The sequence below is a fragment of the Clupea harengus genome, chromosome 20 (assembly GCF_900700415.2).
Source record: "Clupea harengus chromosome 20, Ch_v2.0.2, whole genome shotgun sequence".
Classification (NCBI taxonomy): Eukaryota; Metazoa; Chordata; class Actinopteri; order Clupeiformes; family Clupeidae; genus Clupea; species Clupea harengus.
Window position 1 is genome coordinate 753824 of NC_045171.1, and position 27162 is coordinate 780985.

A 27162-nucleotide genomic window follows, 5' to 3' on the forward strand; every position below is an offset into this window, starting at 1 on the left:
AAGATCATGTCGGACCTATTTGAGATGTAAATGTATTTGTTTTCAATTGTTCTCCTCTGGCGCCATCTTGTGGCTATGATTAACTGGTGCATTGCACTGTTTATGCTGCTACTCTTGTTGAGAAGGTTTTGGAAAAATCTTACAATTCACATACCATTTCCCATCACACAATTTACAAATGTTTTGACACATTCATGCAAATGAATATGTACATTTGTCCAGATTATAAATGATTTAAGCCATGGTAATCAGAATACACAGTTCTACTTTCCTATTCAATAGACTTATTTTTATCTATTTATTATAATGTATGCCTGCAAACCATTAAATGCAGTGGGGAAAATAAGTATTTGACCCCCTGCCGATTTCGCAAGTTTGGCCACTTGCAAAGAAATGTGTGATCTATAATTGTAATGGTAGTTCTATTTTAACAGTGAGAGACAGAATATCAACAAAAACATCCAGAAAACTGCATTTTTATGCAACAGTTATGAATTGATTTGCATTTGTCGCGGGAAAATAAGTATTTGAACCCCTACCAAACAGCAATAATTCTGGCTCCAACAGACCAGTTATGTGCCCAAGAAGCACACAGATTAGTCCTAACAAGGTACACCTGATCTCAACTGGTGACGTGTATAAAATAAACCTGTCCAAAGAATCATACTTCACACCTTCAACCTCACCACCATGGGCAAGACCAAAGAGTTGTCCAAGGACGTCAGAGATAAGATTGTAGACTTGCACAAGGCTGGAATGGGCTACAAAACCATCGGCAAGCAGCTTGGTGAGAAGCAGACAACTATTGGTGTGATTGTTCGCAAATGGAAGCAACACCAAACAACTGTCAATCGCTCTAGGTCTGGGGCTCCATGCAAGATATCCCCTCGTGCGGTATTGGTGATCATCCGAAAGGTGCATAATAACCCCAGAACTACACCGGGGGAGCTTGTGAATGATCTCAAGGCAGCTGGGACCACAGTCACCAAGAAAACCATTGGCAACACACTACGCCATAATGGTTTGAAGTACTGCAGCACTCGCAAGGTCCCCCTGCACATGTACAGGGCCGTCTGAAGTTTGCCAATGAACACTTGAATGATTCTAAGGAGGATTGGGAGACAGGATGTGGTCAGATGAGACCAAAATCAAGCTCTTTGGCCTCAACTCGACTTGCCGCGTTTGGAGGGGGAAGAATGCTGAATATGACCCCAAGAACACCATCCCCACCGTCGAGCATGGAGGTGGAAACATTATGCTTTTGGGCTGTTTCTCTGCCAAGGGTACAGGATGACTCCATCGCATCAAGGGGACTATGGATGGGGCCATGTACCGTGGAATATTGGGCTTGAACCTCATTCCCTCATATTGAAAACGCAACCTTAAGGATTTGGAGAGGATCTGCAAAGAGGAGTGGACCAAAATCCCTCCTGAGATGCGTGTAAACCTGGTGACCAACTACAAGAAACGTCTGACGTCTGTGCTTGCCAACAAGGGTTTCTCCACCAAGTACTAAGTCATGTTTTGCTAGGGGTTCAAATACTTATTTTCCGCGACAAGTGCAAATCAATTCATAACTGTTATAAAATGCAGTTTTCTGGATGTTTTTGTTGATATTCTGTCTCTCACTGTTAAAATAGACCTACTATTACAATTATAGATCACACATTTCTTTGCAAGTGGCCAAATCATGGAACTCCTGGAAATGAAGGTAAACCTTCAAAATGGCCTCAGTGTGATGACAACCAACACCATCAGGGCAGCTCAAAGTGGGAGTCAGAGGGAGCTGCTGTCAAGCCTGCTCGGAGATGAGGCTATCAGTGATGGTATGTCACAAGCTGACAACTCTTCTTTTCCCTTGCACCCCTTCAATCATCTCCATAATACTATGTTTTTTTAAACATTGTTTGTTTCTGTTAAAATTTCAGACCTTCAAAAGAATGCGGCAATCCTCATCCTGCCTGCACTTTTCAAGAACTCAAATGTTCTCTTTTGTTTAAACAAAGTGTGTGTTGTTTTTAACATTGCAAATTGACATTTCTTTCCTTTGTAAATGTACATCCTAAACTCTAACAGGAGGTCTCTTACACACTTCTCACTTACTTCACTTACACACTTCTCATTTACATGGGAACCACCAAGCTAATTTCCGGTCATCAGTTTGACATCTTTTCCTCACTCCAAACTTTTCTTTTTAATTTTGGCATGGTCAATAGACACTTTTTTGATTCCAATTACTTTTGAGGTACTACTAGCACTGCTTCTGCCGTCCAGCTGGTCCTATTGCAAGAGGATAGTGATGACCGTAGCACTGGTTTTTATACTTTTCTTCATTAAATAAGATTAGGTTCAGGTGATCACCTAATCAGTACCTCATTAAGTCTGATCAGGTGTGCCTGTATTGGAATTCAACAGACACTGGAATGGAATGGCTGCCATACACATGGAGATGCTGATTTAAGAACAATTTGGAGTGGTCTCTTCATTTTTACCTGAGCTGTATGTACCAAGCTATAGAACCCTTAAAGGTTCAATATAGAAGTGTACAATTAATGCATGACAGTGCATTACAATGCAGGACAGTTTTGGACTTGGTAGATGAATGGAGTATGTTACATGGTAGAGGTTCTGTTAACTAATACCAAACACTTCACTGACGAGGAGAATAGACAACCAATAATAGCATGACATGTATACTGTTCACTTGCATAAGTGCTTAGATTTGAAAATATTAAAGCAATAAAACAGAAATAAAGAGACCCAGAGATCCCATTTAGTTACATTTATTTGTTTGTTTGTTTATTCAATCCTGAAATAGAAAAATAAACACAAACATAATAAACAATGCAAATGACAATGACTTCAAACTTATAACTTATCAAAAAAGTGACATGGTGTCAAATGACAAAAATAAGTTTTAATTTTTGTTAAAAGGGCTATATAAAAATGATACAAATGATGGATATGATATCGATTGAAGTGTACAAGGAATCAACAAATAATTGTTTGATGTAATATGGAAGAATTTTTGCAAAATAAATATAAAACAATTAGTTATTTCCTACAGACAGAAACCTCTTCAGTATGACTACCAACAAACTTTTACTCGTCACAAAAACGGCCGGCCTGTTTTTCATTCTGCAGTGCGAGACACTTGTGAACTGGCCTGGAATAAGGGTTAGGGTTAACCCTGGAATAAGGGTTAGGGTGACCCCTGGAATAAGGGTTAGGGTTAGGGTTTACCCCTGGAATAAGGGTTAGGGGTGACCCCTGGAATAAGGGTTAGGGTTGACCCTGGAATAAGGGTTGAGTTAGGGTGAACCCTGGAATAAGGGTTAGAGTTGACCCTGGAATAAGGGTTAGGGTTGAGTTAGGGTGACCCCTGGAATAAGGGTCAGGGTTTGAGTTAGGGTGACCCCTGGAATAAGGGTCAGGGTTTGAGTTAGGGTTAACCCTGGATTAAGGCACGATGCCAGTCGTAATGAACGCAGCTTTAGAGGGTGAATGAAAGTGGTGAGTGACCAAACAAACATACAGCCCAACAGAATTGATACACAGAAAGTTTCTTCTGTATTTTCTTGTGCCAGACTACTACATTCCCGAAGAAATTATAAGTCAAACTATTTCAGACTATAATAAAAACCAATCCCTGTACCATGTATCTGCATTTAACAAAATAACAATACACATAATAATATGTTTAAATAACACAAAATGTATTTCTTTATTTGAAGTGTGTGTGTGTGTGTATCATTTTCTGAAACACTTCAAAGCTGTTGTCAGTGTTTATGAAGGGGCAGAGACAGAATAGCAGTCCTCCATTTCATGACTCTGTCCTGGTGAAGCAGTCTAACCCAGAATGACAGTTGGCGGCCGTTTCATGACTGTCCTGGTGAAGCAGTCGGCCATTTCATGACTGTCCTGGTGAAGCAGTCTAACCCAGAATGACAGTCGTCCATTTCATGACTGCCCTGGTGAAGCAGTGCTGACCCAGAATGACAGTTGGCGGCCATTTTATGACTCCGTCCTGGTGAAGCAGTCTAACCCTAACCCAGAATGACAGTCGGCCATTTTATGACTCTGCCCTGGTGAAGCAGTCTAACCCAGAATGACAGTCGGCCATTTCATGACCCTGTCCTGGTGAAGCAGTCTATGTCTAACCCAGAATGACAGTTGGCGGCCATTTTATGACTCTATCCTGGTGAAGCAGTGCTAACCCAGAATGACAGTTGGCGGCCATTTTACGACTCTGTCCTCGTGAAGCAGTGCAAGCCAGGGAGCTTCCAGCGGGAGCTATTGTGGATTCGCAGATCCAGCCACTCTTGTTGAGCCAGGGGAAGATACGAGTCGGGCAATGATGCCGAGACCAGCTCTGAGGTGAGGGAGTCCTGGGCCTGCTGGGTGAGTGAGCCCTCCTGGCAGGCGGCCTGAACATCCATGCTGTCCAAATTGTTGAGACTGCCGGCAGCTTGGTCCACTTGGGTGATACTGGGGCCTGGAGGTTGGAGAAAAGGACAACGTCAAGAAGAAGAAATCCTGGCTCTTTTGACACTAAATCTAATCTAATCTATGCAATGTCAAGAAGAAGAAATCCTGGCTCTTTTGACTGTAAATCTAATCTAATCGATTTATCAATCAGGTATATTTAGAAATCCTGGCTCTTTTGACTGTAAATCTAATCTAATCTAATCGATTTATCAATCAGGTTTTATTTATCAATCAAGTATTTCCCAAATATATGAATATCCTTTCGGTATATGTTTAGCAGCATCTTTTTGTCATCTTTTTTCCATGTCCTGTACAGGACCTACAGCTTTGACTTTGTATGTGATTGTGTCTGAAATCTTATTTTTTGTCTGTTCTAGTGTTTGTTAGCCTGGAGAATAAAAACCTTTATTCTCCTCCATCTCAGCGACTATGATCTCATTATCTTCTGCAGAAAAGTTTGGCTTTTTTGTTGCCATCCTTGCGAGGAATTAATTTAAACGACGTTAGCATAAGGCTGCAGCATGACAAACTGTGAAAAAAGTGAAGGGTCACGTTCACTATCGTGTTATGAGAAGGTAACCTGTTGTACTTATGCCTACTTCTAGTGTCTGACAGAGAAGTGAATTTAAACAGTTCAATTATTTTGATTGATTCATTCACCGTGATTGATTTTACTCGCCAGCAAGCCTACAACTTTGGCAGATCTTTGCAAGTGTGATGGCCTTTCATTTTAATTGTTCCCATCTATATCCTCATTCCTCCCCGGTTTGATCTTTGAAACACATTTTCCTTGTTTTATATTAAGTGATGACTTGTGATTTTGACAATTAAACTGACAATATTATATTAAACACCTAATTATCTAGGTGCAAAGTGATTAAAAACACTGTTACTGTGAAATGTATCGCCGTAGCATAAGATTAGCACTATATCTCTACACATGCAGTACCAGTCAAAAGTTTGGACACACCTTTATTTTTATTTTTTTTAGAAGTTTTCTCTTTACTTTTATTATTTTCTACATTGTAGATTAATACTGAAGACATTTAAACTACGAAATAACACATATGGAATGATGTACTAAACAAAAAAAGTGTTATCTACCATTTAGAAAATAATAAAAGTAAAGAAAAAAACTTCTCAAAAAATGAGAAGGTGTGTCCAAACTTTTGACTGGTACTGTATGTGGTATTTAGGAGCATTTGGGCCTCCCCTATTAGATCTATTATGCTTTTCTACTGCTTCCTAAAACCATCCTTCCTAAAGCCATCAAACAGCTTCAGCTTCTGCTTCCTAAAGCCATCAAACAGCTTCAGCTTCAGCTTCCTAAAACCATCAAACAGCTACTGCTTCCTAAAACCATCAAACAGCTTCTGCTTCCTAAAGCCATCAAACACCTTCAGCTTCCTAAAGCCATCAAACAGCTTCTGCTTCCTAAACCATCAAACAGCTTCTGCTTCCTAAAGCCATTCTTCCTAAAACCATCAAACAGCTTCTGCTTCCTAAAGCCATCAAAAACCTTCAGCTTCCTAAAGCCATCAAACAGCTTCTGCTTCCTAAACCATCAAACAGCTTCTGCTTCCTAAAGCCATTCTTCATCAAACAGCTTCAGCTTCTGCTTCCTAAAGCCATCAAACAGCTACTGCTTCCTAAAACCATCCTTCATCAAACAGCTACTGCTTCCTAAAACCATCAAACAGCTTCTGCTTCCTAAAACCATCAAACAGCTTCTGCTTCCTAAAACCATCCTTCCCAAACCATCAAACCGCTTCTGCTTCCTAAAGCCATCAAACACCTTCTGCTTCCTAAAGCCATCAAACAGCTCCAGCTTCCTAAAGCCATCAAACACCTTCTGCTTCCTAAACCATCAAACAGCTTCTGCTTCCTAAAGCCATCAAACATCTTCAGCGTGAACAGAATACAGATGCTAGAGTTCTTTTGAAAACGAAAATAATTGACCACAGTACTCCATCTGAAAGCAGAGCCTGAGCAGAACATGATGAGGTCTCATAGGTGTGTGTGTGTGTGTGTGTGTGTGTGTGTGTGTGTGTTGGAGAGACTCAGAGCCTAACATGATGAGGTCTCATAGGTGTGTGTGTGTGTGTGTGTGTTGATGTGTGTGTGTGTGTGTGTGTGTGTGTGTAGGGGTGTGTGTGTGTGTGTGTGTGTCTTATAGATGTGTGTGTGTGTGTGTGTGTGTGTGTGTGTGTGTGTGTGTGTGTCTTATAGATGTGTGTGTGTGCGTGCGTGCGTGCGTGCGTGCGTGCGTTGGAGAGAGACTCACAGCAGTGTCTAAAGGGCTCCCAGGCTCGTGAGGGCATCATGTAGGGTGGTTTGTTCATGGGTTGCTGCAGCAGACACACGATGGCGCCGTCGACCTGCTGGAACACGTTCAGCGCCAGCAGCGTCTGGTGCAGCTCCTCCGACAGGCTGTACTCCTCGGCGCCCAACAGGTCTCGGATCAGGTCGAAGTCTCGCTTCAGCTGCAGGGCGCCTTGGATGCTGAGAGGGGGAGTAAGTAAGACTTTATTTATATAGCACATTTCGTACAAGAGTTGCAGTTCAAAGTGCTTTACATAAAATCAATAAAAGCAAGCAGCAAGAGCAATACATGGAGTTAAATAATGATTAATATCGTATCAGAACCTGATGTTCCGATAGGCTTCTTGAATACCAAACGCATCCTTACCTGAATACCAAACGCATCCCAAACGCATCCCTACTACCTGAATCCCAAACGCATCCCTACCTGAATCCCAAACGCATTCCTGCCCTGAATCCCTACCTGAATCCCAAACGCATTCCCTACCTGAATCCCAAACGCATTCCCACCTGAATCCCAAACGCATCCCTACCTGAATCCCAAACGCATCCCTACCTGAATCCCAAACGCATCCCTTCCTGAATCCCAAACGCATCCCTACCTGAATCCCAACCTGAATCCCAAACGCATCCCCACCTGAATCCCAAACGCATCCCTACCTGAATCCCAAACGCATCCCTACCTGAATCCCAAACGCATCCCTACCTGAATCCCAAACGCATCCCAACCGCATCCCTACCTGAACTTGATCTTCTGCTTGAGGATGTGTTCCATCCACGCCTCCATGAACCCTGTCATGGCTTCCGTCAGCGCTGGGATTCGGGCGTCCTCGGGTAGCAGTCGCACTCCCTCTAGCACCTGGCCAATCACGCTCTGGGCCGCAGACGTGGCGTACGCGCTGGGGCTGCTGGGTAGTTCTGAAAGATGTGAGGCACATGTTTATAAATTAGTATTGATAGAACCGAACAACATTACATTAAATTAGTACGGTACAACTTGACGTTTACTTTCTGACTGACAGAAATGCAGAACTTTCTACATGATTTTCAAAATGAAATGTAGTCATCAAGATTGAGAGTGTGTTAACAGTTAGAAATTCAATTAAAAGTAATTGAAGATATTACTTTCAATATGGTGTACCTGGGACAAGATCCAATAATTGTTTTTCATTAAGACAACTTATCATACTTATACTTATAACTTATAACCCTCACTTATCATTTTAAATGAATTTTCTGTTCACCTATACCTCTATTACCTAGTGTGTGTGTGTGTGTGTGTGTGTGTGTGTGTGTGTGTGTGTTCCAAAACATCAAGTGGACCTGTCTTGTAATTGATCCTCCAGTGTTTTGCTGACGGCATTGTTTGTTCAAAGATCTCAACAGACATCCTCTTGCAATCCATGGAGAAAATCCTCAGAATTCGATCAGAGAAGGCCTGAGTTCATCCAACACAGATAAAAAAAATGCAACAAATGCATCATTATTTAGTTCTGAAGTGAAAATGTATACGTGTATCTAATGTATAAATGTATACGTGTATAATGTATAAATGTATACGTGTATAATGTATAAATGTATAAATGTTTGTGTATCTAATGTATAAATGTATACGTGTATAATGTATACGTGTATAATGTATAAATGTATACGTGTATCTAATGTATAAATGTATACGTGTATCTAATGTATAATGTATAAATGTATACGTGTATAATGTATACGTGTATAATGTATAAATGTATACATGTATCTTATGTATAAATGTATAAATGTATATGTGTATCTAATGTATACGTGTATAATGTATAAATGTTTACGTGTATAATGTATAAATGTACGTGTATAATGTATAAATGTTTACGTGTATAATGTATAAATGTACGTGTATAATGTATAAATGTTTATGTGTATCTAATGTATAAATGTTTACGTGTATATAATGTATAAATGTATAAAATCTGGATGACTAAGTAGATTCCCTATTTCCTGAGGGTCAGGGTTAGGGTCACCTGAAGGTCCGCTACTCCTCGAGTGAACTGTCCTTTCAGTGTTGAGATGACAGGATGACCTCCTCTGCTATTTAAGTCCTCTACTTCCTGTGCAAGTCTTTTCAACAAGGCCTGTAGGACCTGCCAATGAACAAAAGCCTTAGTTACACACGTTATTGCCTGATAAGGAATAGATAAATAGCAGCTTGATGGGCATCTTTTTTAGTCATTTAGCAGACGCTTTTGTCCAAAGCGACGTACAAGGGAGAGAATAGTCAAGCTACGAGCAATAGAACCTGGTGTAACAAGAAATAAATACTACTTTACATAAGAAATATAACAAAAGGAAATAAAAAGGAAAAAAGAAGTGCAGAAATGTAACTGCTGTAATTGCAAGTTACGCACTAGTCGAAGTGCCAGTTAGGACGGGAAGTGCTCTCTGAAGAGTTGGGTATTAAAACAATCCTCCCCTACCACGAGGTCTCCTTGGGTGACGAGAAGGAACTTGTTGAGGTACCAGGACGAGAGGAACTGGTACGCCTTGCTCATCACCCAGAACGTGGTCGACTGCACCGTGGCCACCGACCTGCAGAGGGCGCCCAGGATCTGCAGCTGAGCCACTCGGTCATCATTACCTTTTTCAGGAAAAAAAACACAAAACAACACCAACCCTTTTTAAAAGCATGACATTATGGGGGAAGTACATTCACTGTATTTCACCAAAGGAACAGCAACGCAAATCGTGATTCAATGCACTTTTGGCCAAATTCAGCTAATTTACATTTAGAGGGTGCGGGTGCACAGCGCCTCCAGTATCACTTGGCCCAACCAGTCCCCCACCCCCGGTTACAGCTTATGGTTAAAGAATCAGAGGTTGGATTTTGGATAAACTTTGGATAAGAGTTGCAGTTGCAGATTCATTCATTCATGAAAGGTTGCCCATGCACTTCATTCTGAATGTTTCAATATATACAAAAGCACAGAAGTATGTTTATCATACTGAAGTAATTCAATTATTCCCGCCTTCAGAACTGATTAATGATCTACCTTTACAGCTGTCAGACAAAACACCAGTCACTTTTAGGGTAAGAGAACCGAATACTTTGGGTTTATCTAAGAGAAAAAAAACTAGTAGGCAAAAGTACCACTCTGGAAATATACTGTATGATCACGTAAGCAGTAAAGCAAAACACAACAACTCTCAGGCTTGACAGATGTGGAGTTACCTGGTCGTAGATTGAGAATGTGTGTGTGTGTGTGTGTGTGAGGGTGTGTGTGTGGAGTTACCTGGTCGTAGATTGCTCTTTAGGTGTTGGAGCATAGTGAGAAGGGGATTGAAGAGCCGCACCAGGCGCTCCGTTGTGGCCGTTCTAACCAAGGAGGTCCTGGACTCGGACTCAGACTCGGACTCCGCCCCAGGGAGACACTTATCCTTCAGACTGTATCCCAACGCATCACAGATCACTGGAACACAAGTGGATTCAGACACACACACACACACACACACACACACACACACACACACACACACACACACACACACACACACACACACACACACACTAATGCATCACAGATGACTGGAACACAAGTGGATGGGATTCAGACTATACTAATGCATCACAGATCACAAGTGGATGGGATTCAGACCAGACTGTACTAATGCAGCACAGATCATCACTGGATGGGATTCAGACTATACTCATAATGCATCACAGATCATCACTAGAACACAAGTGGATGGGATCCAGACCAGACTAGACTAATGCATCACAGATCATCACTGGAACACAAGTGGATGGGATCCAGACTAAACTAATGCATCACAGATCATCACTAGAACACAAGTGGATTCAGACTATACTAATGCATCACAGATCACAAGTGGAACACAAGTGGATGGGATCCAAACTGTACTAATGCATCACAGATCAACACAAGTGGATGGGATTCAGACCAGACTAATGCAGCACAGATCATCACTGGAACACAAGTGGATGGGATCCAGACCAGACTATACTAATGCATCACAGATCATCACAGATCACTGGAACACAAGTGGATGGGATTTCAACGGTTTCAACAATGTTTTCCTTACTTTCACGCAACTGATTTAGAATGAAACCAAATGTGCATGTCACTGCGATTCTTTTAACGGAATTGCAGAAAGTGTCATTTCAAAAAGCCATAGCTGCCCTGAGCCGTCACTCAAGGTCACTCTCGCACGCAGAATTCAAAAAGGTGGATATAGTTTGTTGAAATTGTGTGTAGCCTCTTGATGTAAGCATTAACATTTATGATTTTTTGGCACCGGGCTGTGTATGAAACTCTTGTTCAGTTCATTGCAAGTGTGTAATTATCAGTACAACTACCAGTATCAATTCTCACACTGTAACAGGGGGCGACAGTGGTACAGGAGGTAGAGAAGTCGTTTAGTAATCTGAAGGTTGCTAGTTCGATTCCCACTGTCGAAGCGTCCTTGAGCAAGACACTGAACCCCTAATTGCTCCTGATGTGCAGTGTGCCATCAGTGTAAATGTGAAAATGTGTATACATCCTTGTAAGTCGCTTTGGATAAAAGCGTCTGCTAAATGTAAATGAGAATGTAACAGGGCTGCAAAATAATCAACCCAATAGATCAGGAAAAGGCACTGTTGAGGACGGCACACCCAATGTCTGAATCCACAACATGTAGCACATTTGGTCGAGTGTCCAATCAGACTGTATAAACAGGTAGACTAATGCTTAATTTATGCTACTCCGAGCCCTCTCCAACAAACCTCGTACGGGAAGTTAGAAAAATGAGTAGGTGCATGACAGCCTCTCCGAGGTGCTCGGAGAGAGCGGTTAATGTCGGAGAGGCGTTCCCTGTGTTCGGAGGGGCGTTTCCTATGTCCGACTCCGATAAATCGGAGTAGCATAAATTTCGCTTAACCCCTTCCCTCACCGATCATTTTCTTTGAGTTTGAGTCGAAGATTCGTCTTACCTTCGTCCCAGTGCATGCAGGCAGTGTTGTACAAAATCTGTGAACAGAACCCCTTCATCACGTCCACACATTCAGCCGGAATGAAATCTGAAAGATAAAACCAGACAAGGTTAAAACAGGTAAAATATACACAATAGTGTTTAAGTATGAAAAAGGGTTTAACAGGTAATATATACAATAGTAATACAATAGTGTTAAGAGAATGAAATCTGAGAAGATAAACCAGACTAGGTTAAACAGGTAATATATACAATAGTGTTAAGAGAATGAAATCTGAAAAGATAAACCAGACTAGCTTTAACAGGTCATATATACAATAGTGTTAAAGTATGAAAATGGGCCTTTCTATTGTATTCTTCAGACAGCATGAAAAGGTCGAACGAGGACCACATTAAACTTATTTGAAATTCATTTTGGTCGGATGTCAGTTTGCATTTACATTTACATTTAGTCATTTAGCAGACGCTTTTGTCCAAAGGGACGTACAAGGGAGAGAACAGTCAAGCTAAGAGCAATAAAAAGCATGGTGTAACAATCTTGTGGCCATGTTGTGCCGTACCTCCTCTGAAGCCACGAGTGAGCCACACGACTAACAGGAACATTATGTGATCCCTCCGCCGGTTCAGACTTCCACCGACACTGAGGTGTCCCTTGTAAAACAAGCATCTTATAACGGCATTGCTGAACTCCCGCCACAACATTTCCTGGTACTGTGTGCACAGTTCCAAACATAGGTCCGACTTGATCGAGTCTTTCCAATGGACTGATTTTTGCTGATTTTCGAAGACGGCCGTCGACTGCAGCTCTCTCACACAATGTCTTTGAGAACCTGCCGAGAGGGCTTCCGTAGTGTCTACATTATGACCAGGCTTGGATGGTGGCGACAACAGCAAGTCGGTGGACGATACTAACGCCTGGAACAGGATCTCTAAACACTCACAATCTCTATGAACAAAAAACCAAAAGGGGGAGTTTGTGCAGTAAGCACAAGGCTGGGGATCTGTGTGTGTGGCCTCATTAGGATACAAATTAAAATGGTCTACTTTGGCTTGCGACCCGGTGGGATCATCACGTCCTGAAGCCTGGCTCGAGAGAAGCATCGATAGAATCTGCTCTGGATGCGACCAATCACAGCCCGCGCTTTCTAGATGCGTCCAATCAAAGCCCGCGCTTTCTAGATGCCTCCAATCAAAGCCAGAGGTTTCTAGATGCGTCCAATCAGCAGCAAGGCCCGAGCAGGCGATGAGGTCACTCTGACGAGAAGCCCAGCGGTAGAGTTGCTCCGCCACCAGCCGGCCTCTCTGCTCAGCCAAGATCTTCATCAGTTGGAGCACGCTGAAGGTCCTGGGTTCTGGACCCCCCGTTCTAGGCAATCGACCACTTAAGTGAGGCCAGTCTGCGAGCAGAATGACGTGTTGTCGTCTCCAAGCTGCTGCCGCGTTGTGCAGGAACTCCTCCTGAACGGTGTGGTTGAAGATCTGAACGGAGGCCAGCAGGTCCTCTAAGGCGTCTCTCGGCACGTGGATAAAGTGTTCATCAGCAGCCAGGAGGCACAGTGCCGTGTGGATGCATTGCTCCGTCAGGAACACCGCCTGGAGCCCCAGGAGTCTGAACGTCTGACACATCGCGCACAGGGTGTCTTTCCACCAGAACAGGATGCTCCTTAAGTAGACGTCGGTGTGGGCTTTGGCACGGAGCTCCGCCCAGTGGTTCAGATGCCCTCTCAGCTCGTGGCTCAGAGCGCGTAGTAGGCCGAGGTTCCACATGGAGCTGCTCGACTTATCCCCTCCCCCCTGTGGTGTTCTGCTCGCCAACAGGAGCCGTTCGTGGTCCAGCAACGCGGAGAGCTTCGTCACGAAGCAATGAGCCGCGCGCAAGCGCTGGGCGTACTCGTGCAGGAAGATGAGCTTAGCCCGCTCCTCCAGGAGCCACTGCAGCTGCCCGTAGTGCTGGCCGAAGGCAGACGCCTGCGGGTGGTAGTAAGCGTCGCTGCCGTTGCTAGAAGACGATGACAGTCCCTTGACACAGCCGCGCGGCTGAAGCCGTCTCCCACCGTCCCACAGGATGTGGCATTGTGTCCTCAGGCCTGCCACGGTCTGCTCGAGGCTCTGGAGACGAGCGGAGGAGCGGGAGGTCAAGTTCTGGCACGCCACGAACGACGTGTTCTCGTTCTCACAGTCCCAGCTGCCGCCATCCTCCTCCTCCTCCTTCTGTCGTAGCAGCCAGCGAAGGCTGGGGTTCAGGCGGGTGCGCAGAAGAGCCTCGGCCCTTTGAAGAGACTTGGAGAGGGACGCCTGACACCAGGAGGCTGGAGAAGATAAAAACATTTTACGTTTTAATAATAATAATAATAATAATAATAATAATAAGCAAGAATGCAGCTCAAAGTGCTTTACAGCAAATACTGCACAAAGATCAGTGATCCACATAAAAATAGACATCAAATAAACATCAAAACTAGGATATAGTGCAATAAATAAATACAAAATAATAATGATAATAATAATTATTAAAATTATAAAAATATAAAAATTAAATACATAAAATGCATAGCATAAGATAGAAAAATAGAACTCTGCAGAGATATATTTCATCTAACCCCTTAATATCACGTTATATCATGATGAAGATCAAAGTAAGACACAAAAAAATTATATAATTAAATTAAATTAAAAGTATTTAAGTTTAAGTCATGAGCCACTGCGGACTGAGAGCTTTGAACTTTGAAATATGCATTATTTATTTATTTATTTTAAACACATACCACTGTCTCTGGAAAGGTGATCTTCAGACAGTATTTCAGGAAATACTCCTGTTCTCTTCTGGTAGAAAATAAAACAAAACAACATTCACACTTGTTAAAAGGTTGAAAAGATTGAAACAGCGCTGCAAATACAGCCAGGAAATACATTTGAAATCTGAACGATGAACAATGATATTTACCAAGTCGTCATCTGATGAACTGCCACCATCGGGAGCTTCACTGCAGGCGTGTGTCTCCATGTGACCTACACAAATAAATGAATTAGGACTTCATTCCTTGAACTTGAAACTTAAAACTTATGCTGCTGCTGCTGTACGTGTATCTGTATGTTTTTTTTATATCTATATGTATATCTATATGTATCTAAATGTCTTGTCTGTTGTTGTGCCTGTGCACTTTATATGTTTCACCGTGGGAGAGTGGGAAACGTTTTTATCGATTCCTTGTATGTCTGACATGCAGGAAATTGACAATAAAGCTACTTTGACTTTGAACAAGATTCTAACTCACAATGAGAAGGTTGTCAAAAATACTGCAGACATCCCGTCAAGCTTGGGTTGAGTCTGGCATTGACTGAGGACATAAGACACCTATTTGTAAGGATAGGCACGCTCTACTTCCAAAATAAAGGCGATTTAGGGTGCGAGTGAAAAAGCCTATTAACTTAAAGTAGAAAAAAACCGCACTCTCAAGCTTGTTTCATTGCTTATTTGGACCAGTTTATTCACAGACGCGTTTCGGCCTAAGCCATCGTCAGTGTGTGCCATAGACAGCTAACCATAGACACCTTACCATAGAAGCCTTACCATAGACACCTTACCAATTCTATCAAGATAGCTGTGTTTTTTTTAATAACTACCAGGACGGTCTGTGCCATCAAACCCATGCTGGTTCAAATGTGAGAGCTAAAATGCAGATAAAGTCCTATACTGTAGCGATGTAATGTTTCATGATCTAAACTAGGGCAGAGAAAGTGTATCTACTGTAGCGATGTAATGTTATTATACTGTAGCGATGTAATGTTATTATACTGTAGCAATGTAATGTTATTATACTGTAGCGATGTAATGTTATTATACTGTAGCGATGTAATGTTATTATACTGTAGCGATGTAATGTTTCATTATCTAAACTACTGCAGATAAAGTCCTGTACTGTGTAATGTTATTATACTGTAGCAATGTAATGTTATTATACTGTAGCGATGTAATGTTTCATTATCTAAACTACTGCAGATAAAGTCCTGTACTGTGTAATGTTATTATACTGTAGCGATGTAATGTTTCATTATCTAAACTACTGCAGATAAAGTCCTGTACTGTGTAATGTTATTATACTGTAGCGATGTAATGTTATTATACTGTAGCGATGTAATGTTTCATTATCTAAACTACTGCAGATAAAGTCCTGTACTGTGTAATGCTATTATACTGTAGCAATGTAATGTTATTATACTGTAGCAATGTAATGTTTCATTATCTAAACTAGGTCCAACCTGCTCCCTCGTGTAGTCCTCCCATGCTACTCTGGGCCTGTGTGACATCCTTCTCCCCTTCTTGAAAGGTGACATAATTTAGGGACATCCTGTAGCCCTAAAAAAATTAAATATATATGTATTGATAAGATGAAAAAGACACCAGCAGTTAAATACAACATTTGGAGAAAAAAAGACAACAGAAAATAAAATTAAATCAATATCAATTTAAGAAATATTTCCGTTAGCTTACGTTGGTGAGATCTTCAGAGAGATAACTGGGGTAACCTTTTATATATTTAGGAGCTATTTGTAAGCCTGACTAGCTGTCGATTAGTAAGCTAAATTATTTTATACTCCCCATCCCAAGCAGATTGGGGGGGGGGGAATGACTATGGGTGTACATCCCTTACCTCATCGCCCCTTCTCAAAAGTAAACAATATTTTGGCCAAGTAGGGGTGTGTGAGGGACCGAGGATGTCACCCCACGTTGTTTGGGATGTGTGTGAGGGACCGAGGCGGTCAGCCCAAGTTGTTTGGGATGTGTGCGACTGGACTTTGGGGTGAAGGAGGATGCAGGAGATGGTGGCTTCTTCTATGCAAAAATATTTTCTTTTCATTTAAAAGAGGGACTCTCCAGTATCAGCCCCAAAACATGTGCCCACAAAATAAACCAACATAATTCCCCACAAACGCAAAAATGTGTAGAATGCGTAGACTGTGAGCAGACCGTGCCCGCAGAAGTATACCAAAATGCAGACCAAAACCGTCCCTCCTTTGCTCCCATAGGCATCTTGCTGCGCCTATCTTAAATCTTTGGCGAGTAGGCCATCTGTTTCACAGGCAGGTATGTGAGTATTTATTAAGCATGTACTAGCCGTATGAGTGTTTCACTTATAATCATAATAATACACTGTACTTGTATAGTACCTTTCATACTAAACAGTGCAGCTCAAAGTGCTTAACAGCAAAGAAATGACGTGGAGAGAAATGACATGCACAGTGATCCACATAAAAATACACATAGAATAAGCATAAAACATCAACATACAAACTGGGATGAAGTGCAGAAACATAAAAACATAAAGATAAAGACAGGGACGGAGTGCAAAGACAGAATACATAAATTGCATAACATAAGACAGAAAATGAATAGAACTGCAGGGATATAATTTATATATCCCCTTAATATCACATTATTTCTAGTTTAAGGCTTAGGTGAAGAGATGCGTTTTTAGCTTTCTTTCAAAAATGTTTATCGACTTATGACTGTAAGTGTTTTACAGGTAAGTGTTTTACAGGTAAGTGTGCGAGTACATCATGTGGATGTATGCAATCCCTATGTGCATGTTTCACATTAAACTGTAAGAATGCTTCACAGGTAGGGCTACATGTCAGAGTATTTCACAGGCGCGTAAACGCACAACTTTATTTCCAAAAGCCTCCCACCTACATTTACATTTACATTTAGTCATTTAGCAGACGCTTTTGTCCAAAGCGACGTACAAGGGAGAGAATATTCAAGCTACGAGCACCTACTATTATTGTGGTCACATGCCCACGCTCGTCTCCAGTTCAAATAAACAGAGTACATCCTTAAGACACTGACGCAGAAACTAAATGGACTATTATCTCTACAAGTGAAAATATTCTGTATACCGATACAAATTTACATTCTTACAGTCTACTTTGCGGTGTCCCCAAAGTTTATGCTAGAAATATTCGTTCACATAGTCCGGCACGGCAATTCCAGAGTACTTGAAATACGGTAGGCTTTGATAATTTAACGTTGGCCAAAATAATACAAATCTGAGTGAGACAAGTGAAAACTTTTTGTTACCATAGATGAAAATCATGCAAGTCCTACCGTTAGACAACGTCGTCAGACATCAGCCGAGAGAACCCATGTTTTCCTTCTGAAGTAAATAACGCGATTAGTTAACTAAATTAGCTACCACAGTAGCCAAACATACAGTAACGTAGAGATGGTTGGCTACCATGCTAACCTTTAAGATAGATCGGAAAGGTTACTGTTATGCTAGTTAACAAGCTAACTTGCTCATTAAGCCAGTGCTGAGCCGGAGTCCACGTCCATCTTCATGTATTGGACATCACACGACATTTTATTGCCGTATTTACAAGATCATTTTAGCCCACTCTGCTTAAAGTGTTAATCCTTCATTAGTAACTGCAAGAGCTAAATGCGGTTCAGGTTTCCAGGTTGTTAGTAAGCCGACATGCAATAGAGATGGAGATGGCCAATCCATACAGGCTCTGTTGTGAGTTTCTGTTGCCAGGTTCGCTGGAAAATTCTAGGACAAGCAGCTGCGAAAAAAACGCGCATAAGTGGTCAGAAAGCATAGGCTTGCACTGCACAGGCTATTGTGATGTAATTTAGTTGAGTAGTATTTTATGGTTTGTAGTTATGTGTATGTTTCTATAAACCTAATTCAAAGGATACTCAATTAAAGCCACATACAGGTTTAAGCCTACAGTTTTTAGCCTATATATTTTTTATGGTCTAACATGTTGTTACATATATAGTGAAAAGACTATAGTGCTATTCCCACTAATCACCCAAGCTCTTCAGTAGCTTTGTGCTTTTGTGAAGGCTGTGCTGCGTTTGGTCTTAATATACGTACATATAGATAGATAGATAGATAGATAGATAGATAGATGGATACTTTATTAATCCCGAAGGAAATTTAGGTCATCCAGTAGCTTATACACTTAACTTAACTCACAAACATACATACACAAATCACAGTAGAATCACAGTAGAAAAACAATACACATAGGGAGAACATGTTCACAGGGAGTAGGGTGTATACAGATATTATTATACAGACTCATTAGTTTTAGGCAGTTTGAGAAGCCTATTTGGTGTGAAAGTTACGCTTTGCAATCTATTCTTCAGTCTGCTTGGATGGTGCTGCTTGTTACTGGCTGTATCTGCCCTTACAGATATTTTAGTATTTTTGTATCTCCAGTTTGTATTATATTACATACAATGATTCTTGCAAAAGTTCAGAGTACTTGTATAGATGTCATGTTATTCTATGTTATGTTATGGTAGGTTATTGTGCGGTGCCTTGCCTTAAAAAATTTCAGTGCCCAGTCTGACCCTGTGTTATTCCGTGCATCTGACAATAAAGAGACTTGACTTGACTTGGCTTGACTTGACTGCTGTGAAGGCTACTGTTTTTCTTATTTGTATTGGTGCTTTTTCATGTGTCGTAAATAGCCTGTTGGATGCCTACATTGCCAGTGGGATGAATAAACTAAATCTATCAAACTCAAAGTAGAGCAGCCTATATTAAACACTGAGTAACTGTTCCAGTATTTATGAATGATTCCACTGGCCACTTACGGTGGAAACCCATGACACCGTTACGAGCGACGCGATATTCTAAATCCCATGCATTTCAACGAGAGCCAATCCATTGTGACGTAGACCACCGTTTTGGGCGACGCGACCGATAAAAGTTGGAAAAAGTTGAATCTTTGGCCCAGGTTATAAAACACGGCGCTAAAGGCTGGGACAGAAACTTGAGAAATCTGTGCATTGATAGATTCAGTTCTGTCCATTTGAAACCAAATTAATTGGGATGCAGAAAATAGTGGCTTTATATAATAAATGTCAATAAGCCTATAAGCACAAATCTTACACAAAACTACAAACTCTACCAGCTGAAAATGAATCACAGAGTAAGATTCAGCAGTTAGGCCTTAACCGTATAATAGATCTACAAACTCTACAAATGCCTCTTTCCTAAAAGAAGCCATATTAGCTGTGAATTGGCCATAAAAAGCATCCATCCTATTTTTTTTACCCCGCAACTTTGATTATAACGTTGCCCAAATTAACGGCAAAACTAAGAATCTGGCAACCTAGAGCTGTCGCTGGGTAAGCGTAAAAACCGTAGCCCTACGTCACATTCAGCGTTTGAACCAATCACAACAGATTCTTGAACTTCAGTCTTCAAGGGATCTTATTACTTTGTTTGTTTTCTCTCTCTCTCTCCCTCTCTCTTTCTCTCTCTCTCGCTCTCGCTCTCTCTTTATTATCTACGTATGGCTATTTATTTAGAAATGTGTGGTGACCGAAAAAATAAATCCGTCGACATGTCGGTTCTGTCGGGGGAAGGAGTTGCATCGAGAAGATCCCCGCTTTCTATGGTTCCACACCAACCGGAAGTTTGTAGTTTTTAGTGATATCATTTTAACACTCCCTGGTTCCAAAGATGAAATCCCTGAGGAAAACTGATTGTTTTAGCAAAAATCGGTCGGTTATCAGTGGGTCTTTTGTAACTACCTGTTCTCTTGTCTCAGAAAAATAGAGATGTTGCTTCCAATACGGTAAAGCAGAAAAAAGACGGTACACTCCGTATCACTTGACTTAACTAGCATGTGGGAATCAATGGTTTCCATGGTTACAGAAAACTGCGTTCATGAGCAACTAGGAAGTGGGGAAAGTTCCAACCTCCGTGTGGGACTGACCGTTGTGATTTTGTATGCGGCGGATAAGAATTTTTAGCAAGTTCTGGTTTTAAATGAGAGAACAAATTAGATTTTGGATATTGACTTTGTTTTAAGCATTGTAACAAGAATTGTGCAATTAGTTTGCAGTTCTGTGAACAATGATTTTACGATGCTAATGTCAGTTACAGTTTTTATTAGAAACTCAGGACAGCAAGGGCAGCTCCTAAATGTGTTGTTTGTTATGAATTGAGAGCGCTTTTTTCAAATTTCGTTTCGTGATTTATCGATTATTTATTTGTTTACGTAACCAAAAGGCAATATAGAAGCCTCTTGTCAATGTCAGTATCACAGACGTTTAAGAGGGTTCAGGAAAAGCAATGTTGGACACTCTTATTTATCGAAAAATTCTGCCAATGTTATCTGACATCATGGTGACCTTTTTGTGATCTTTGAAGAGCACATAATGCCCCATGGGAAATGTAGTCGGAAATTATGAATGGTGTGTGTGACTGTGAGACAGGGTGTGCACAGGTTCAAAATAGATACAATTTTATAATAAAACAAATAAAAATAGGATATTGACCTGATTTTCAGTTTAACAACAGTCTATTTTTAAACTTGACCACCATTTACTTTGACAGGAAAATAAAGCCATTTCTGTTTTTGGCTTTTATTCATGTACATTTTAAAACCAAATTACACCTTTTCCCGAATTTGATTTCTCATCCAAAGCTAGAATAATAAATGGATGTGAAAACAGAAAGACCTGTAATTCACAACATGTTTCAACTTCTCATTTCTATATCCAAATTCACAATTGCACATAGATTTCTGTTTTCCTGCATTCTATTGCAAAATGAATAACTGATCCACTTCAGAATCAGAATAGTATTTATTGCCAAGTAGGATTACACCTACCTGGAATTTGTTCTGGTGCATTCTGGTACATTGAATGCGAGTAGATAATTAAAACTATAAACAGCACTGACAAAAGTAAATGTTGGTGGAATGTTCATGATTCAGAAATTAGGAATGTGGTTCTGAAAACACAGTATGAAGTATTCAGATGTTCTTGAGAATTGTTTACACACGAAAACTGGAACTTATGACACAATGACCACAACCTGTAACTCATGTGCCAACTCCCTAAACCAATTCTGCTTAACTATAAACACATTTCATGCTTTAGACCCAGATTTCAATTCTAAACCACACTTTCTTCAAAACACAACACACAATTATCTGCTTTAGACGCAGATTTATTTTCTAAACCACACTTTCTTCAAAACACTTCACACAATCCTCTCTATTTTGCACACTTTCCAAAATGCCAAATCTCCTTGTGTTCAGACAGAACACATAGCCATTAAAATGGCAAAACTTCCATTTTCAAGACTGCAATTTGCAATGTGCTGGTTTGGAGAACAATGGATGGCAACATTGAAGTGATCAGCAACTTTTTATGTTGACTGTACTGGCCTATTTTCTATTGTTTGTTCTGTGCAAATCATTTACACATCCAGTTATGTTTGCTGTGATGTATAGGCTACAGCACTTTTGGAAAAAAAGAAAGAAATATGTTTGATGTTACTGTATATTTGTGTGTTGTTTTATATTTGAGTAAAAACATTATACAGTTATATGTTACAACCTGAGTAAGCGTACAGTAACACTGAACATGAAAAGGCATAATGCATCCTGATAAGACCTTCATATTGGTGTTTTCCCATTCCTAGTAGTGTTTTCCATTCAGCACATCAGTGTTCAATTTGTTCTTATAAATGTCTACTCATATGATGGTCTGTGTGTGTCATTTGAACACAAAATACCATTTTGAGGAGACATAACATTGTTTTGAAGGCAAAGTAGCATTTTGCAGGAGATATGTAGGGTTTTGCATTTTGTGTGTGTGGTTTTTGGATTTGTGTTTAGGTTTTTGAGAAAATGAGGTATGCTTTCAAAAAGTGTGTCTAAGCAATTGAGAAAAACTGTAAGTTCATTCTGTTGTTCATTCAGTTTAATTAAGTGTGTTCATTCAGTCGTTCACAGACAAAGGGAAATACTGACAGGATTACAAATGAGAAACAGGTGAAACTCCACCTCAGCCCACCAACACAGGTAAAGGTAGTGAAATATGGAGGGGTTTTCTTTTTTCAGGTAGGAGGAACACTGGAACTCGAACGACACTTACACAAAGATGACTTCATGGTTTTCAGAAGAATCTTCCTCATATTTCACCAGTATTTAAGTCTCTTATTAGAAGAAGAATAGACTTTATTTGTCATTGTGCATTAGATACACAACGAAATTTGTTTGTGCAACCACTAAAAAAAGTGCAGTTGTGCTGGGTGGAGGGTATGAGGGTTGTGTGATTCTTTAGTTCTGTGATGGCCCTGGGGATAAAACTGTTCTGCAGTCTGGAGGTGCGGGCTGTAGTGGCCCGGTAGCGCCTGCCAGAGGGTAGCAGGGTGAAGAGATGGTTTGTCTATATTTTGTTAAAGTTGCAAATTGGTAGCAGTTTTGTGAGATTGATAAAAGATAAAGAAAAAGATTGTCAAAACTTACATGAAAAAGACACTGTGGTGTACCATGAAAGACCTCCAAAAGCTTTTCAAATGGGGGTGACAGATATGCCCTGATTGTTGTCATGACTTCTACAAATGTATGAAGACTTCATACAATCAAGTCCCAGTCAAGCACTGGCGTTTAGGGCCCTACGTACATAAACATACATGTACAGTTACAATATGTTTGTGACAGACCATAGTCAGCCGGGAATACATTGTACCACACAGTCTAGTGCACACAGTCTAGTACACACAGTCCAGTACACACAGTCTAGTACACACAGTCTAGTACACACCGTCTAGTGCACACCGTCTAGTGCACACCGTCTAGTACACATTTGGATTAAAATACATCAAAAAGGGAACATGTACATTTAAATATGCATATTTATGACACAGAGGTGAAAAACATATTTTGTCCATTCAAAAATTGTGATAATTATATTTCTTCACATCTTAGTGGGAAGCATCTGCTGGGTTCTGTGCCACAGCCAATCATGTTGCAGCAACACCCCTGGGGACAGATGAAAGATCTCGTGATTTCGTCTTCGATCCAAGGTTACGGTTTTGCAGATAGTCAGGAACTCGGGAAAGTGTTCAACAAGAAATGGTTTTATTCCAGCGCAACTTGAACAATCCAACTTCGCATACCAAGGTACACGATAGGAATCTTTCAAAGTAGTCGCAGAGGCTCACGTCTCTTATACAATACAATTAACATGTAAACAATAACCTTAGGTATGGGAGGGGAAATGGTGTGTCTGGGGGTAGGTATCAGAACTGAAGGGATGACTGCTAATTAATCTGGTTAGGACTCTCACCCTAATTTAATACATATGTCTGTCCCACACCTAGTTTGGCAATCAACTAGCTGGCTTCATACAAAGGACCAGGATGCAGGCCTGATGGCTCTCAGACAAATGGCAGGAACCAGACCTAATGGGATTAAGAGACAGCTTTGATGTCTCTGTAGACTGACCATTTGTGCATACTAAATATCTATGACAAATATCGATTTCAATGAAATCTAACACAGATGAATATGATGCAATAAAAATGTGATTGTAATCAACACCACTGGGGCCAGAGGAATATGATGCAATAGAAATGTGATTGTGATGAAACTCTCGCAGGTCATTCATTCAGAGATCATGTTGCTGCAGTAAAACAGAGGGGCATATTTAAACAATTTAGCATTTTTCTACTTAAGGAGACATCTCTTCTGAACTCCACTTACGCCGTTCTGGGACAACTCTGGCATTCATGAAAGTTTTCTCATCTGGGATTCGTTTTTAACTTAGACCAGAATTTAAGGGGAGCACAACTGAGAACACTTCAGCTGTGTAAGAACCCTTTTCCAGGCGTTAATGAATCCGGCGGAGTTCTTTCCTTACGTTTCGAGTTTCAGATGAAGATATTTAAGAAGACACTTAAGAAAATGTTCGAAAAAGAGGCCCACTGAACTTAAAATTTTATTCAGTTAAGTAAGTTCTCTTTATTTCTCACATACACACTTTCAGTGACATTCAACCTCTACATTTGACCTGCTCTATACTAGATTGTTTTTTTGGCATATTCACCACCTTGTGTCAGTGGGGAAACATTTCACATATCAGCAGTTGAATAGAACCATTTCACAACGCAAGTATTTGGGAGCTGACAAACAGAATGTACTATGTGAGGTAAAATCTAATAGGGAATGACTGTGACAAACCCTTTTGGGCTCGTCGGCCCTGCCTGTTTTGTCTGCAGGAATGCGTGTCAATTGAGTGCATGGTTGTGTAAATTGGGTGCATGCGTGTGTGGCTGTGTTAAATCTCTGTCTTCCAGGTGCCGGTGATTAACCACCTGGGCGGGCGTGTCCCTCTACTATAGAGATCCGGCACTTCCTGAATTCGAGAGAGCAAGAGAACACACTGATTGAGAACTTTGATTGAGAACTTTGATTGAGAACTTTGGAAATTAAACCTTTGCGTTTTGGACAAACTTTGGTGTATTTTGGTTTCTTGTAACAAGCCTAAGAGCCAGGCTGTTACAATGACTGACTGACTGACTGATTAATTGGTGCTTGTTGAGGTGAAATCTAATATGAATGACTGACTGACTGATTGATTGGTGCTTGTTGCGCACCCTTCCCCTCCTCACTCAAGATTGAAACCCTTTTTGTGTTGCCGGAAATTTAGGAAAATAGTTGCCCTGATATGTGCACCTAAAAATTCACAAAAATGACATAGTTGAATGTTATATATGTTATATTATTGTGAACATATTTCCAAACAAGCCACTGAAGACAAAACACCACTATTTGCTCCCCTTATCTAGTGGACATTATACATTATTATATTATACATTATATATAATAACCCTAACCCTAACCCTTTATCCACTTCAGCTTCACTTACACCTAACCCTTTATCCAGTGGACACTATGATCGAAAGCAAACGTTCATAGGTGTGTGAGGAAACTGCATAGTTTTTAAAAATATGTGTAGGGTATGAACAGAAAGACACTGGTTAGTGCAGTCCTATCTATTGGCTGGTGACTTATTTCCACCAACTGTTCGGGTAGTCCTGGCAAATGAATTAGAGAGTTGTATGTTCACGCTAGTATTCAGGAGACTGTCAAGTGAAAGGGTTTAGATAAGATAAGTGAGGACGCTGTTCATTGACTACAGTTCGGCATTCAATATCATCATCCCCTCCAGACTCGTCTCGAAGCTCGTAGACCCGGGACTAAGCACCCCCCTATGCAAATGGATCTTCGACTTCCTGACGGGGAGGCCACAGGTGGTGAGAATCGGTGACCGCACCTCAGCCACAGTCATCACCAACACAGGCACCCCCCAGGGCTGTGTGCTCAGCCCCCTCCTGTTCTCCTTGTTCACACGTGACTGTGCAGCTACGCACATTTCCAACCTCATTGTCAAGTTTGCTGATGACACAACCATTGTGGGCCTCATCACTGACAATGACGAGTCAGCCTACAGAGAGGAGGTTGATACCCTGACTACATGGTGTCAGGATAATAGCCTCTCTCTCAACATCAGCAAGACAAAGGAGATGATTGTGGACTATAGGAGACGGCAGGTGGAGGAGCACGCACCCCTAGATGTTACACCCCAGCTGACATGGATCATCCAGACACCAAGAGAGACATACAAGTCTTTTGTGATGGTTCTGATAGGGGCTTACGGATCAGTCGCCTACCTGCGGTCCGAAGATGCCAACGGAACGATTCATGTTGCTTTCCTCCTTGCACGCTCCAGGGTTGCACCGCGGAAACCACTTTCCATACCCCGGCTGGAGCTCTGTGCAGCAGTAACTGGAGCTCAGTTAGCAAAGCTGCTAAAGAATGAGCTCACCTTTGAGATCCGCCACCTGGTGCTTTGGAGTGATTCAACCACAGTCCTTACATGGCTACATTCTGAGTCATGTCGCTTTAAAGTATTTGTAGGCACCAGGGTGGCGGAAATACAAGAGCTCACTGACCTCCATGCCTGGAGATACGTTGATTCTTCTAGGAATCCGACAGATGACCTCACAAGAGGTAAAACCCTGCAAGAGCTCGTGAGGCCTAACAGATGGTGTCAAGGACCAGAATTCTTACAGTCATCTCCTGAAGAGTGGCCAATCCTTCATCCACGAACCACTCTGTGTTAGAGGACACCACTGAGCTCAAGCGCTCCGACTTCTGTGGGCTAAGTACGACCTCCAACCCACAGGGAACAGATAGGCCTAGCTTTAAGACCTGGAAGGAGCTGGTGGATTCTCTTGCTCAGGAGCTTCATGGGGCGGCTAGCCTGTCTGGACAACCGCCTGCTAGTACATATCAGGCTGCAGAGATGCTGGCATTCAGGAATGTTCAGCAAGAGAGCTTCGCAGAGGATTACAAACACATCAAGGCAGGTAAACCTGTGGCATCCAGTAGCCATCTCCTTCGCCTTTCTCCTAAGTTTGACACAAGGAAGAAGAGGAACTTCCGGGCCGCTTTGACCACCTTGTCTGTGTGAGCAGACCAGGTGAGGTCGTTGCTGATGTTGACCCAGAGGAACCTGAAGCGCCTCTTCTTCCTGAGGAGACTGAAGAA

At 41.3% G+C, this 27162-nt stretch overlaps 1 protein-coding gene across 3 annotated transcripts; it reads right to left on the minus strand.

Moving 5' to 3' along the window:
* Positions 1-3403: 3403 nt before the first annotated feature.
* On the minus strand, positions 3404-18323 carry ccdc142 (coiled-coil domain containing 142). Of its 3 annotated transcripts, XM_031587493.1 has the most exons (14): positions 18033-18323; positions 17894-17942; positions 16048-16144; positions 14732-14796; positions 14553-14610; positions 12348-14096; positions 11789-11875; positions 10089-10265; positions 9276-9436; positions 8823-8942; positions 8134-8248; positions 7551-7728; positions 6773-6990; positions 3404-4495 (listed from the first exon to the last, which is right to left on the minus strand). In XM_031587493.1, exons 3-14 carry the CDS (start codon positions 16133-16135, stop codon positions 4242-4244), a joined length of 3270 nt encoding a protein of 1089 aa, XP_031443353.1. In that variant the 5' UTR covers positions 16136-16144; positions 17894-17942; positions 18033-18323; the 3' UTR covers positions 3404-4241. The 3 variants fall into 3 exon arrangements, with proteins under 3 accessions (XP_031443353.1, XP_031443352.1, XP_031443354.1); XM_031587492.1 differs by lacking the exons at positions 17894-17942; positions 18033-18323 and adding an exon at positions 17562-17885 and having other exon boundaries at positions 16048-17475; XM_031587494.1 differs by lacking the exon at positions 16048-16144 and having other exon boundaries at positions 17894-18323.
* Between the last annotated feature and the right edge of the window lie 8839 nt (positions 18324-27162).

Excerpts from the sequence above, each read along its gene's own strand:
- ccdc142 (XM_031587493.1), bottom strand. The coding sequence starts at position 16,135 with ATGTCCCTAAATTATGTCACCTTTCAAGAAGGGGAGAAGGATGTCACA. Across the intron at positions 10,266-11,788 it reads CTGCATGCACTGGGACGAAG|TGATCTGTGATGCGTTGGGA; the intron begins GTAAGACGAATC and ends CTTGTGTTCCAG. Across the intron at positions 4,496-6,772 it reads GGAGCCCTTTAGACACTGCT|GCCCCAGTATCACCCAAGTG; the intron begins GTGAGTCTCTCT and ends TCCAACCTCCAG.